We start from the raw sequence: 12532 nt of genomic DNA, 5'->3' as shown, positions 1-12532 counted from the left end.
ACCTCTAGTCACATGCAAAGGAACTATGTCCCAGCCAGGAGGAAACAGGAAGTTTTTGACTGGCTGGACCAAACATTCCCCTGCATGTCCACTCTAGGAAAACAAGGAATGTTGTACTTGACTGTTACTTATGTATCACATCCCACCGTTTTTAAACTATAAAAAAGTGCAGGAATGAGCGGCACCGAGTCCACATTAAACGTCTGTATGGAAGCACCTCCATGCCCACTTTAAAGCTTCAACACACATGTGCACAGCTATAGGCTGAAAAGGAGTGTCTGTGTGTTCATTCAGTGTAATGTCCTAGACCAGAACAAGATCAAGTGATAGGATGGGGGGCCCTAAAGGCCTTCGGGATGTCCCTGCCAACAATGCTTTTTAGGGAGGTATTCTTATATGCAACGGCCGCAGCTCGGACTTTGTTGGCAAAGGGGTGGAAAGAACAAGAAGCCCCGACAATAATGGACTGGCATTACAAGCTACAAGAATTTGTTGAAATGGCGCAGTTAACAAATACCCTGAGAGGCAATTCAAAACAAAAATTTATGGAAAAGTGGGATAGATACAAAACATATGTCCAAAAATACAGTAAAGGTTCGCTATCTATGCTAGCATTTGACTGACGTTGGAGTGAGACTGAGTTGAGAAATAAGACTAAGAGCACATATTGATATAGGAATGTATTAGATAATATGTAAAGAAATATACAATATTAAGAGTACATTCATTTGTAAAAAAGGAATATACCATGGGAAAGACAGGAAATCTAATGCGTTGGTATGTATATGATTTTGGGGGGGGACTGTTTTTGTTTTTTCTCTTTGTTCTTTCTTCTTTGTTTCATTTTCTTTCTAGGTATATAAAATTTGTATATAATTTTTGTAAACATGTTGGAAATTATGTTATAGTAAGTCCTATAAATTAATATGAAAACATTTACTGATGTAATATAAGAATGTTAACAAATAAATAAAATGCAAATTTGAAGGGGAAAAAAGGATGGGGGGCGGTGGCAAATACAAATCTGCCTTTTTATATACAGTGGTACCTCAGGTTAAGTACTTAATTCGTTCCGGAGGTCCGTTCTTAACCTGAAACCATTCTTAACCTGAAGCACCACTTTAGCTAATGGGGCCTCCTAATGCCGCCACGCCGCTGGAGCACGATTTCTGTTCTTATTCTGAAGCAAAGTTCTTAACCTGAAGAACTATTTCTGGGTTAGCGGAGTCTGTAACCTGAAGCGTATGTAACTGAAGTATATGTAACCTGAAGCGTATGTAACCCGAGGTACCACTGTATATGCATGGGAAATGGGCCACATGGAGGGAACTTATGCAAGGACTGGTGTGTGTGTGTGTGTGTGTGTACACTTGCGCCAGATCATTAAGTTCTGGAGTAGTGCTTGAAATGTTTTCAGGATTTCCTAGGAGAGATTTTATGGATTTAAAGGGAGATTGGATGGGCCTTGAAGCAGCCTGTAGAGAGGGAAACTGAAAGAAGGAAGGAGACAGGCAAGCTAGCCAGGAAGGATGACCTTTGGAAATGTCTTCCAGGAACCCTCTCTCCCAAAGAATCAAGTGAAAGCAGCCTCTGCCAGGAATCGGAGGTGATGGAGTCGGAGAGGCAAGGGGTGAAGGAAAGGGTGGGCAAGTCCCCATGCCAAGAGGAAGCAAAGTTAATTATAGGATGCAGCAGGAAAAGAACTGTCAGCCAAGGAAGCAAAGAAGGGACAAGGGCCCAGGAGCTCCGAGTGTATATTGCAAAGAGAAGGCCCCTTTGTGCTCTGCCAGAGCGACACATGAGAGGGTCAGCCAGGAGATCATTCAACGTTTCCCCTTCTTCTGTCTGAATGGCCATAGAAATCAGAGATGGAAAAGACCGGTTCGTTTCACTGAGCTCCTCTCGCTTTTCCAAGCAGATAAGGGAGTGGGGGAGAGCCACTCTATTCCTGGGACAATAATAGTACACTTTAACTGTATTTAAGATTGAATTTTAAATTGTTGTAAGAAAATAGCAGGAGAAAGGCAAGAGCCTTTTTCAAAAGGAAGCTTATTTCTGGCCAGCCGTATTCCTCCCTATAGCCATGCCAGTCTATATGTGTTTCTATGGAGCAGGGACACTCTCTGCTCATGTTTTAGTCCATTTCTGTGGCTTTTTAGACTTCTCCCAGAATAGAAATATGCTGGGGATGAGACTGAATAAGGGCCCACTGTGGTGGGTAGCTTGGATGCACAGCAGTTGCCAAATAGCAATAACCAGGGGCCCAGGAAGTGATGGCAGGAGCTTGGCTTTAGCAGGTGAGATGGCCCACATCACACTCACCCCTCTCCCTGCATCCAGACACAGGCAGGGCTGGATTTAGGTTTGATGAGGCCCTAAGCTACTGAAGGTAATGAGGCCCTTTATATGTCCAGCTGTCCTTTGTCAACACAAATTGCCGCTGTTTTTTGTGTTGAATATATGCTCTATGGTAATTTATGGACCTCATAGGTATCTAAAGCCATTTGCACATGCAGAATGTAGGCATCCTATACAGTGGTACCTCGGGTTAAGAACTTAATTCATTCTGGAGGTCCATTCTTAACCTGAAACTGTTCTTAACCTGAGGTACCACTTTAGCTAATGGGGCCTCCCGCTGCCACTGCACAATTTCTGTTCTCATCCTGAAGCAAAGTTCTTAACTTGAGGTACTATTTCTGGGTTAGCAGAGTCTGTAACCTGAAGAGCCTGTAACCTGAAGCGTCTGTAACCCGAGGTACCACTATATATAGAAAGGATCAAACGAGTGATATTTTAGGGAGCAGGCTAGCAGGCGGGGCCCATTACTTACATCATAGGAGCCTCCACAACACAAAACACTGTTGCTGTTTGTAGGTTTTATTTTATTTGTTTTTTATCTTATATTTTGGAAATGTACATCCAGGTTTTTTCCCTTTTTCTTTTTTTGGGGGCCCCCCAAAAGAGTGGGGCCCTAAGCTATAGCTTGTTTAGCTTATACATAAATCCGGTACTGGATACAGGGTTAGGTCAGAGGGGAAGTTCCTTCCTGCTTTTCATTTAGTGGCAATGCTAAGGCAGACCCTTGTACATAGCCCTGTGAATTGCTATTTTGAGATTAATACTGTGCCTTGCTAGTGCTATTAAGCATAAATCGAAAGGGGATACATGAATGTGGGAGTCTCAGGTCTGGACTGGTTGAAGACCATTGGTCTGCACTGATTGGTAGTGGCTTTCTAGGGCATGGGTAGTCAAACTAAGGCCCGGAGGCTGGATCCAGCCCAATTGCCCTCTAAATCCGGCCCACGGACGGTCCAGGAATCAGCGCGTTTTTACGTTAGTAGAATGTGCCCTTTTATTTAAAATGCATCTCTGGATTATTGTGGGGCCTGCCTGGTGTTTTTACATGAGTAGAATGTGTGCTTTTATTTGAAATGCATCTCTGGGTTATTTGAGGGGCATAGCAATTCGTTCATTTTTTTTTTCCAAAATAAAGTCCGGCCCCCCACAAGGTCTGAGGGACAGTGGACCGGCCCCCTGCTAAAAAAGTTTGCTGACCCCTGTTCTAGGGTTTCCGGAAAGGAACATTCCTAGTCCTACCTGGAGTTGCCAGGATCTGAACCTGGAGCTCCTCTGCAGGCAGAGCGGATGCTCTCCCATGGAGCCACAGTTTTCCCTCCTACCTCCATGTGAAAAGGACGTGTGGCGTTTCCCCTTCCTGACCCCACTACAGAGTGTGCTCCACTCCCATGACCCCAAGCTGTCCGTGACTCCTGAGATCCTTACGACTGAGAAGTCAAACTGTTGTCCTTACCGAAGCGAGCTCCATCCGATGGGGAAGAAAGCAGTAGGAAACCGGATTTGCATTGCTCTGAGGCTTCAATGTCCATGTCTCCAAAGATCAGGCTGAGGGAGCTCCCCGCAGCTCCGTGGATCTTCCACTCGCAAGAGGTGAAGTTGGGATAAGTGCCAGGGTAGTTCTTGGAAGTCAGAGTCCCGCTGTAAGGCGTCAGCGTCGAGTGACCACAACCATCCCCTGGAAGGCGAGGAGATAAGAGTGATGTACACCAGCACTAAGTACTGAGTGCCAAGCACATCAGGAAGCTGCTTTGCATCATGGCAAATCATCTGTCCAGCTACTCAGGAATTGCCCACTCTAACCAGCAGCTTCTCCATCACTTGTTACCTGATCCTTTGCAGGCTGCATGACTAGTAGACTACTAGTCATGATGGGGGAAATTAAGAGAAAGGGCCATAGCTTGGTAGCGGATAGCATCTGTTCTGCATGCAGAAAATCCCAGATTTGAACCCCACAATCTCTCATTAGGCCTGGGAGAGAATGCTGCCTAAAATTTTGGAGAGCTGCTGCCAGTCAGTGTAGATTGTACTGAGCTAAATGGACCAATAGCGCACGATGTTCCTACCACCTCCAATCTCATTTTCCCAGTCTTGAACCTGGGACCTTCTGTGTGCAAAGCGGATGTTCTACCACTCAGTAAGGCCCCCTCTATTGGCTTAGCTGGGATCAACTGCCTTCATCTTTCTGCTCTCCCATAACTATCTACTGCAATGACCATTCAGCGCTAAACTGCAAATTTTCCCAGGGTAAAGCGGCAACACAAACTGGATAAGCCCTCAGTTTGCTTAATTTTCTCCTCCAATTCCTTTTAGCCTCTTAGAACAGAAACCCCATCATTTTATTTTAAAATGCAACTGGCTAGGAATATATCAAAGCCCACTCTACTCCCCCACCATCGCATGGTTGGTACAGGCCTCGGTCAACTTGATCAGAGATCTAGATAAGATCCTGTTTATTCGTACATTGGGGCTTATTCCCAAATGAAGCGTGTACCTGGTTGCAGCTTTGAAAGCCGCATAATCCTGCTCCCAAACAGGATGGTTAAGGAAAAATGGCATATCGTGTTTCCCTCCTACCTTTTCGACAGGGGTTCTCTAATTTGGGGGGGGGAGCTAAGGCCCTCCAGATGTTCTGCTACTGACCTGTGGCCATTCAGAATGGGAAGGGTGGGAACTCAGTGACAGAGCATCTGTTCTGCATGTTCAACCCTCCAGCATCTCCAGATAGAGGTGGAAAATTCCCTACGGCCTGAAAACCTGGAGAGCAACTGTCAGTTAATATAGACAAAGCTAAGCTAGATACATTAGTGGTCTGACTCAGTAGAAGGTAGCCTTCCTATGTTCATGGACTACAACTCCCATCATTCCTGACCATCGGCCACCCTGGCTGGGGCTGATGGAAGGTGGAGTTGAATAATATCTGGAGTCCACCAGGTTGGAGAAGGCTGCATCAGACGATTCAATGATTAAAACACAGGGCATGACCTGTTAAAGTACACCTTTGTCATTCCATCAGTTGCAACTTGCTTACAGAGGACAATCTTTTAGTATGCAATACTTACACTGTTTTAATGCAGAGCTGTGGTGCTTTATCAAGTTTAGAGATATAAAATCTTGGATTACACATGATCCCTTTGACAGGTAAGAGCATTCAGTGTGCTCTCAGTTCTGTCTACTATCAGATCATCAGTCCATCTACTTATATTTTTTTAAGCAAAAGGCAGTGTTTGTGTGTGTGTGTGTGTGTGTGTGTGTGTGTGTGTGTGTGTGTGTATCAACATAATTGTCTTTGGTGGGGGAGTAAGGTATTTATGGGAATTGGTTTTAGACTATGGCCCACTATCCTGATTGAAGATGCAGATGAATGAGATTATGAGTCGGGTTAGAGTTTAATCAAGGGCCTGGGAGAGGGAGAGGGTAATCTGCTTGGCCAAAGATTTCCTACAATTCCACAAGTTTCTGGCTTTGCTGGTTATCGGCTTCCTTCTTTGCTATACAACATTGCGGGTGGACACTCTCTCTCTGGCAAATGCATGAAGATGAAAGTATTTACTCTGCCTGCGTTCAGCAGGGATGGGGGAGAAAAACAGTGGAAGAACACCAGCAGGAAAACTAGACCGGATAACGAGTGCTTGATAATGAGCGCAACACAAGAAATTGTTTTTTAAAATACAAAGCAATATAGAAACAAGAGGTGGCTGATTTGGTTTTGCTCTGAGAATTGTTTGGGGGGCAGGCATGGAGAGATGAGGGGTCTGACCTTGGGGAGGGAGCCAGCAGGTTGTCACCCAGTTGGTCCATGCCAGCCCAACCCACAGTCCTGCTACCATCTCCCAATGTTCTTCAGCTGTCCCCAGATGTTGGACTATAATCATCCCTGACCACTGGCTATGCAGTCTGAGGCTGCTGAGATTAGCTTCCAGACAACCTGGGAGGTTGCGGACACCCTTTACTTGGAGGCTTTTAAGCAGAGGTGGGATGGCCATCTGCCATGGATGCTTGAGGCTCTGGCTCCACATACTGTTTCCACCTTACCAGTACCAATGGGCATCAGCCAGGTGTGAACAGTGGATTCCTCCCACCTTTCTCTTTTGCTCAAAATCTTATAGAAAGCTGTAAGCAATTCTGCAGAAAGGAAGCCCTGCAGTGGGATGGAGGGTTTCTCCCATGCTTGAACAATCATCAGGTTGTGGGGGCAGATTTGTGGTGGCAGCGGAGTATGCATGTCTAAAAACATAGGTGCCTGCTTGTGGCTATGAGCCTCCCCTTTTCCTGCCTTGGCACCTTTTACTCAGCCTTTGCCCCTGATTTTTTTTGCAGTGGCCCAAAGTCAGATAAAGTTGGTATCTGTGTGGATCTGAATTTATTTTATATATATGTTGCTGTGGTTAAACTGTTTACAATTGGTTTTAATTGGTTTTTTTATATATGCAAATGTTTAAACCGTTTTCACACATGCAGGTTTTTCTATATACGTTTTTATTGTAGTGCAAATTGCTTTGGGGTTCCTGGTGGGAAGCCATTAATAAATGAAATATACTGCAGTACATATTTTGGAAAGTTGTTTGTTGCTATGCAACAAAGCCATTATAAAATATAAACTAAATAAAACAGAATAAAATACATTCCAAAATTAAAACAGTTATTAAAACCAGACATTCTGTCAGATAAGAGTTTGCTCCCATGAAGAATTTAACTTCTCATCCCCCAAACTTTACTCCTTAAAATCGTTGCTCCAAAGGCAAAACAAGCCAATTTTTCAGAGACTATGCATTTGGACACTTTTTAAGACAAATGATGCTTTCTGATATCAAGGAGCAGGTTTCTCTCTATGTTTGGATACATTTGCACACCACTGAGAATCAAGATGAAGGACTGAACCTTTCAAAACTGCTCTGATTTTAACCACTGATTTCAAAACTGGAGTGGTTTTTTTTAGTGTCGGAGAATTTCTGAGCAATGCTGCGTACAAGCTTGCTAGATAACAGCAGTAGTGATACAGCCCATCCTCTCATTTTCTGGATCTGCTCTTATGGATGGATGGCTGCTACATCCCTGACCTGGCATTAACAACATCTCTCCCCCCCCCTCCAAAAAAACCCAAAACACTTTTCATAACTATGTTGGATGGAAGCAGTGGGAAATTCCAAGTTAGAAGAGGGAGTCACAATTCCCAGGAAATTTCACTGGCAAAAAACGTAAGCAAAAAACCACTTATACAGAAATTAGACACAACTCAGATACTGAAGGTTCCCAGTGCACAAGTCATTGCATTTTTCTGGAGCTCATTCAGCAGGAAGACATTACCATGTTGGTCAGCAAATTCCAGGCGGTATATTTTTCAACAGGATGTGGAGAAGACAAAATACAACAGATGCTACCGGGGGGGTGGGGGTGGGGAGTCCTTATTTTTGGATTAAGACCTAAAACCTCAGAACTAATATTTTACACACCGAGAGAGACACAGAGGAATAAGATTTCATCATGGTTGCTGTGCTTGTTTCGTTTTTTTGAGATGAGTATATAGAAGGGTTATTTTGCAATTTATTTGCTGTGGTTCCCAGAAGTGATGTGAAGATCATCTCTATACTGGCTTAATGGTGTGGGTGGGTGGGTGTGTACTAGAAATATATACCTATCAGGAGTGTCTATTGTCTTCTTATGGTTGCTGGTGATGCTGAAATCCTCCTCCTCAACTAAGTTGTAAGTTCTTTGTAAAGCCATTGGATGAGCACAAGCATCAATTTAAAGCAGTCATATTTGCATGGGCATCAACTCTAGAATACTAAGGGACCGACTTCTTTGTGGAAGGGTACAAAAATGCAAGGAAGAGAGAGAGAGAGAGAGAGAGAGAGAGAGAGAGAGGTGCAGTAGCAGCACATAGCACAATACCCAATTTATTAGGATCAGCATGACTGGCTGTAGTCCTATGCCATTTCCTCTGCTTCCCTTAAACTCAGTGGTGCTTATTTCTGACTGTAGACTGCATAGCTTCAACTTGCGAAGCACAAACATGTCAGACTTTATTGAACAGAAGATTTCCAGACAGCTGAAATTCAGCCTGAAAACTTTCAACAGGAACTGCAAACCATCTTGCAGAGATTGCTTCATTCAAAGTTTATTGCTGCTTTAAAGTCTTTCAGAATTATTCAAATTGTTGTTTTGAACTGTTTTTCTTCCACCTATAATTTTATCCGCCCACCAGCACCCACCTCTTTGTAAACCGCTTTGAGGTTTCTTTTACAGTCAAATAGTGGTGTATAAAAAGGTAAAGGGACCCCTGACCATTAGGTCCAGTCGTGGCCGACTCTGGGGTTGCGGTGCTCATCTCGCGCTATAGGCCGAGGGAGCCGGCGTTTGTCCACAGACAGCTTCAGGGTCATGTGGCCAGCATGACTAAGCCGCTTCTGGTGAATCAGAGCAGCACATGGAAACGCCGTTTACCTTCCCGCCGGAGTGGTACCTATTTATCTACTTGCACTTTGATATGCTTTCAAACTGCTAGGTGGGCAGGAGCTGGGACCGAGCAACGGGAGCTCACCCCGTCAAGGGGATTCGAACTGCCGACCTTCTGTGGTTTAACCCACAGCGCCACCTGCGTCCCAAATAAATAAATAAATAAATAAATAAATAAATAAATAAATATTGTTCCTCTGCATCCAACCAATCTATGACAGCAATGGGCGTGAATTTTATCTTTGTATGGTAAGCTGGTTTCTATGACACATGCTCACCCCCTTCTCTCTCTCTCTCTCTCTCTCTCTCTCTCTCTCTCTCTCTCTCTCCTCCATCCAGGCAACCAAGAGACATTATCAGAGTTCTAAGACATGCTCCTGCCAGATGAAAACACTCACGACAAGTGTGAACAGGGTGGGTGGCCTGGAATGGGTCCAAAAGACCAGCTAGAGAAGGGGCCAGGCTTCCCCATCTATGCCATTCTGCTGCCCAAGACTCAGGAGTCAACACTTTCCAGGTAAGTGGCAATTTGCGCTGCTTGCCAGGTAAGTGTGCATAGCAGGGGCAGGAGAATCCATGGCTCCGCGTAACTTGTTGCAGTTTCCATCAGCTACAAACAGTTATCAGGGATGATGGGAGACATAGGTTGTCTTTACATGATACACATGAAGCACACTTCACCCCACCACCCCAAAAAAAGGATCCTCGGAAATGTAGTTTTATTAAGGCTGTTGGGAATTGTCGCTCTCCGAAGGCTAAACTACAGCTCCCAGGCTTCTTGGGAGATGTGCTGTAAATGAATGGTGTGCATGCAGCCATAGCCCAGCAAGATTTGAGGGTGATAGGTTCCCCACCCCTAGTTCGTTGTGTGGGATTGCAGCTGAGTATCATTCACTGAGCTGTGCAGCTCTGCAAATGAGCTTACAAGCTTTGAAGGGAACAGGAATAAGAAAACAGGGACTGCAGGCAGAAGCCTCTAAGATTTGCCCAGCTGTTTAACCCTAAGCTCCACAGATCCTCTTAGTGCTGCCATCTGGAATGAGAGCCTAGGCCAGCAACTTCACCAAGCCGAGTCCCCGCAGATGTTTTGGACTACAACCGCCATCAGCTGATGGGAGGGAGTGCTGGCTAGGGCTGATGGGAGTTGTAGTCCAAAGCATCTGGAAGTCCCCAGGTTGGCAAAGGCCGGGCTGGGAAATTATCGCCCCATAGTCATGGCTCCAGACCTGCGTTGCACATTTCCCCAATAGGATGGGCAGGTTCCAGCAGCGCCGAAATGCACCCAATGGGGGGGGGGCAGTGCTGCGTGTGCACGACGTCACATATGCGATGCCCCCCCCAACTCTGTCCGCCATCCCACACCCACCCATCGCCACCCAACTCATCTTTGTGAAAGGACATGCGGGGCAGAGATGCTTTGGCAAAGCTTGCCAACGCAACTTCCGGGAAGGTGCTCTGGCAATCATTAAAAAGGGACACGCTGGGCGAAGATGCCATGCTAAATCCTATCCCATTCTTATTCCTATATCTATGGAAGAATAGAAAAGAGTTTTTTTAAATGCACACTTTGACCAATGGAACCTAGAGACTGGCTCACACACTTGTGACATTGTCATTAGGACTCCCACCTGCAAAACTGATTGGTCTATCACTTCTGGCTCACCCCACCCCACCCATGGGTGAAACTTACTGCCACCGAACCGTGTCTTCTGGATAACAAAGAAACATAGGGCAGTACACAACTCAGTGTCACTCAGAGGGGATCTGTTGAAAGGAATGGACCTAACTTAGTCCTGTTCATTCATTTCAGTGGGTCTGCTCTGGGTGAAACTCAGCTGACAAGTACTGCTAGAGTTGGGAGAGGTTTCTGAGTTCGTCTGGTTCAGTTCCTTGCTCTGGGCAAGAACTGCAATGCAGGATACAACAAGGGCACCCTTGAAAAACAGCCATCCAGATTCTGCTTAAAAAGCCCCTCCAGTGAAGGAGTGTCCACCACTTTGCAAAGCAAGTTTATTCTAACAATTAGCCCATGGAGACTCATTTGGACAAAGGGGGGCAGTGCTCCACCAGTCTCAGTCTGCCCCTACCTTTTCCCTTGCACCCAGTCCTAGTGGGGTGGAGGCACTGGCTCTCAACTTCCTCCACCTTAGTTTCAGCTTTGCCCTTGGAGAACTCAGCAGTGGAGAGGAGGAGGATAGGGACAAGCTGTGGCCCTTGATGTTCAGCCCCAGACAGAGTAGTCAGTGATCAGGGATGATGAGAGCTGTCATCCTGGCCACAGGATCTCCATCTCAGGTTGCTTCCAGGCAGCCTGTTTAGTCAGCATTCGCCCTGAATCCATTGCAGGGAGATTGGAGGACGTTGGTTGTGTATTGAAATCCCTCCTTCCTTGGAGGTTTTCATGGATGCTTCAGTCGACATTTCTGCATTGCAGGGGGTTGGACTAGATGACCCTCGGGATCCCTTCCAACTCTACACAGTTATATGAAATGAGCATCCACCTACTACAGGGAGGTTAGACGAGGTTGCATCACTGCACGGACGTCCCAGGCTTCCCAGCAGCCGCTTTCCTTATCCCCGCTCAGGCATAAAAACAAAACAGAATCGGATGTTTTCGAGAAGCGGGTTTGTTGCGCAAGATCTCCCCGTCAGGATGCAATTGTGCAACCGGAATTTGCCATGTAAGATTGCAGCCCCCCCGAAAGCTGCGAAGGAGCCTGGAAGAGCCCCCCGATTTCAAGACTGTGCGCTTATCGGTCTTATGGATCGTCCTTTCTTGTGTCTGCAACAGGCGTCGCTTCACTTAGCATTTACAATGTTGGCTTGGCTTCCCGCCGCCGCCTCTCCCAACTCCTTGCCCCTTCTGCCAAGTCCTACCCGGACGGCGTCCCACCCGCAGGAGTTCCCCAGCCCGGATCCCAGTCCCTCTGCCGCCTCGGCCACTTACCCGTCTGGCCGCTGGCGAGATCCAGGTGCTGGAGCAGCTGGAGGAGCCCGAGCGCGCGCAGCGCCGGGCGCATCGTCGAAACGGAGCGGCGCCCAGGATGCGCGCGAGCTCTGCCCGCCGCTCGCTCCACACCCGGCGCCTCCACCAGCGCCGCGGCATTCCCGAGCCCCACAGTCCCCGCCTCCCGATTGGCTGCGGGCGCCGAGCCCGGCCAGGGCTACTGGCCCCGCGGAAGAGCCAATCACCGGGCAGGGACTCCCCCAGCCCAGCCCCCCCGCAAGATCTACCTGGCGGGCTGTGCCCACCAGCAGGCAGGGAAATCGCGTGTGGGAGGCTGGGGAGGGGGATTACCGCCCCCTCCTCTCACTGACATATATAGCGGGGGTGGGGGGGGAGAGTGCAAGGAGAGGGAGGCTGGGCGGTTTGCACATCTGTTGTGTCTGCGTCCAAAAGTCTCAGCACCTCCCCTTCTATAGGTATTCAGAATCTATCTGCTCACCATGAACTCAGTGGCAGCAGGATTCAAATTTGCTTCCACACTACGAGTGGTAGCATCAATATTACTGTCAGTGTTACCAGTACTGCCAGGTAACGGTGCTATTTTTTACCTATACAGTGGTACCTCAGGTTAAGTACTTAATTCGTTCCGGAGGTCCGTACTTAACCTGAAACTGTTCTTATGGGGCCTCCTGCTGCCGCTGCACTGCCGAAGCACGATTTCTGTTCTCATCCTGAAGCAAAGTTCTTAACCTGAAACACTATTTCAGGGTTAGC

At 46.8% G+C, this 12532-nt stretch overlaps 1 protein-coding gene across 2 annotated transcripts in view; it reads right to left on the bottom strand.

Moving 5' to 3' along the window:
• LOC309375130 (discoidin, CUB and LCCL domain-containing protein 1-like) overlaps window positions 1-11900 on the bottom strand; it is a 41086-nt gene extending 29186 nt beyond the window's left edge. For both annotated transcript variants that reach the window (XM_081920619.1, XM_081920620.1), the window contains exons 1-2: window positions 11759-11900; window positions 3812-4033 (exon numbers count right to left, since the gene is read on the bottom strand). In XM_081920619.1, coding sequence (XP_081776745.1) covers window positions 3812-4033; window positions 11759-11831 — 295 coding nt within the window. In that variant the 5' untranslated portion in view covers window positions 11832-11900. The remainder of the gene's footprint in view (window positions 1-3811; window positions 4034-11758) is intronic.
• Between the last annotated feature and the right edge of the window lie 632 nt (window positions 11901-12532).

The sequence above is a fragment of the Podarcis melisellensis genome (assembly GCF_964234715.1).
Source record: "Podarcis melisellensis genome assembly, chromosome: 8".
NCBI lineage: Eukaryota > Metazoa > Chordata > Lepidosauria > Squamata > Lacertidae > Podarcis > Podarcis melisellensis.
This window is presented reverse-complemented; position numbering and strand designations above follow the sequence as displayed.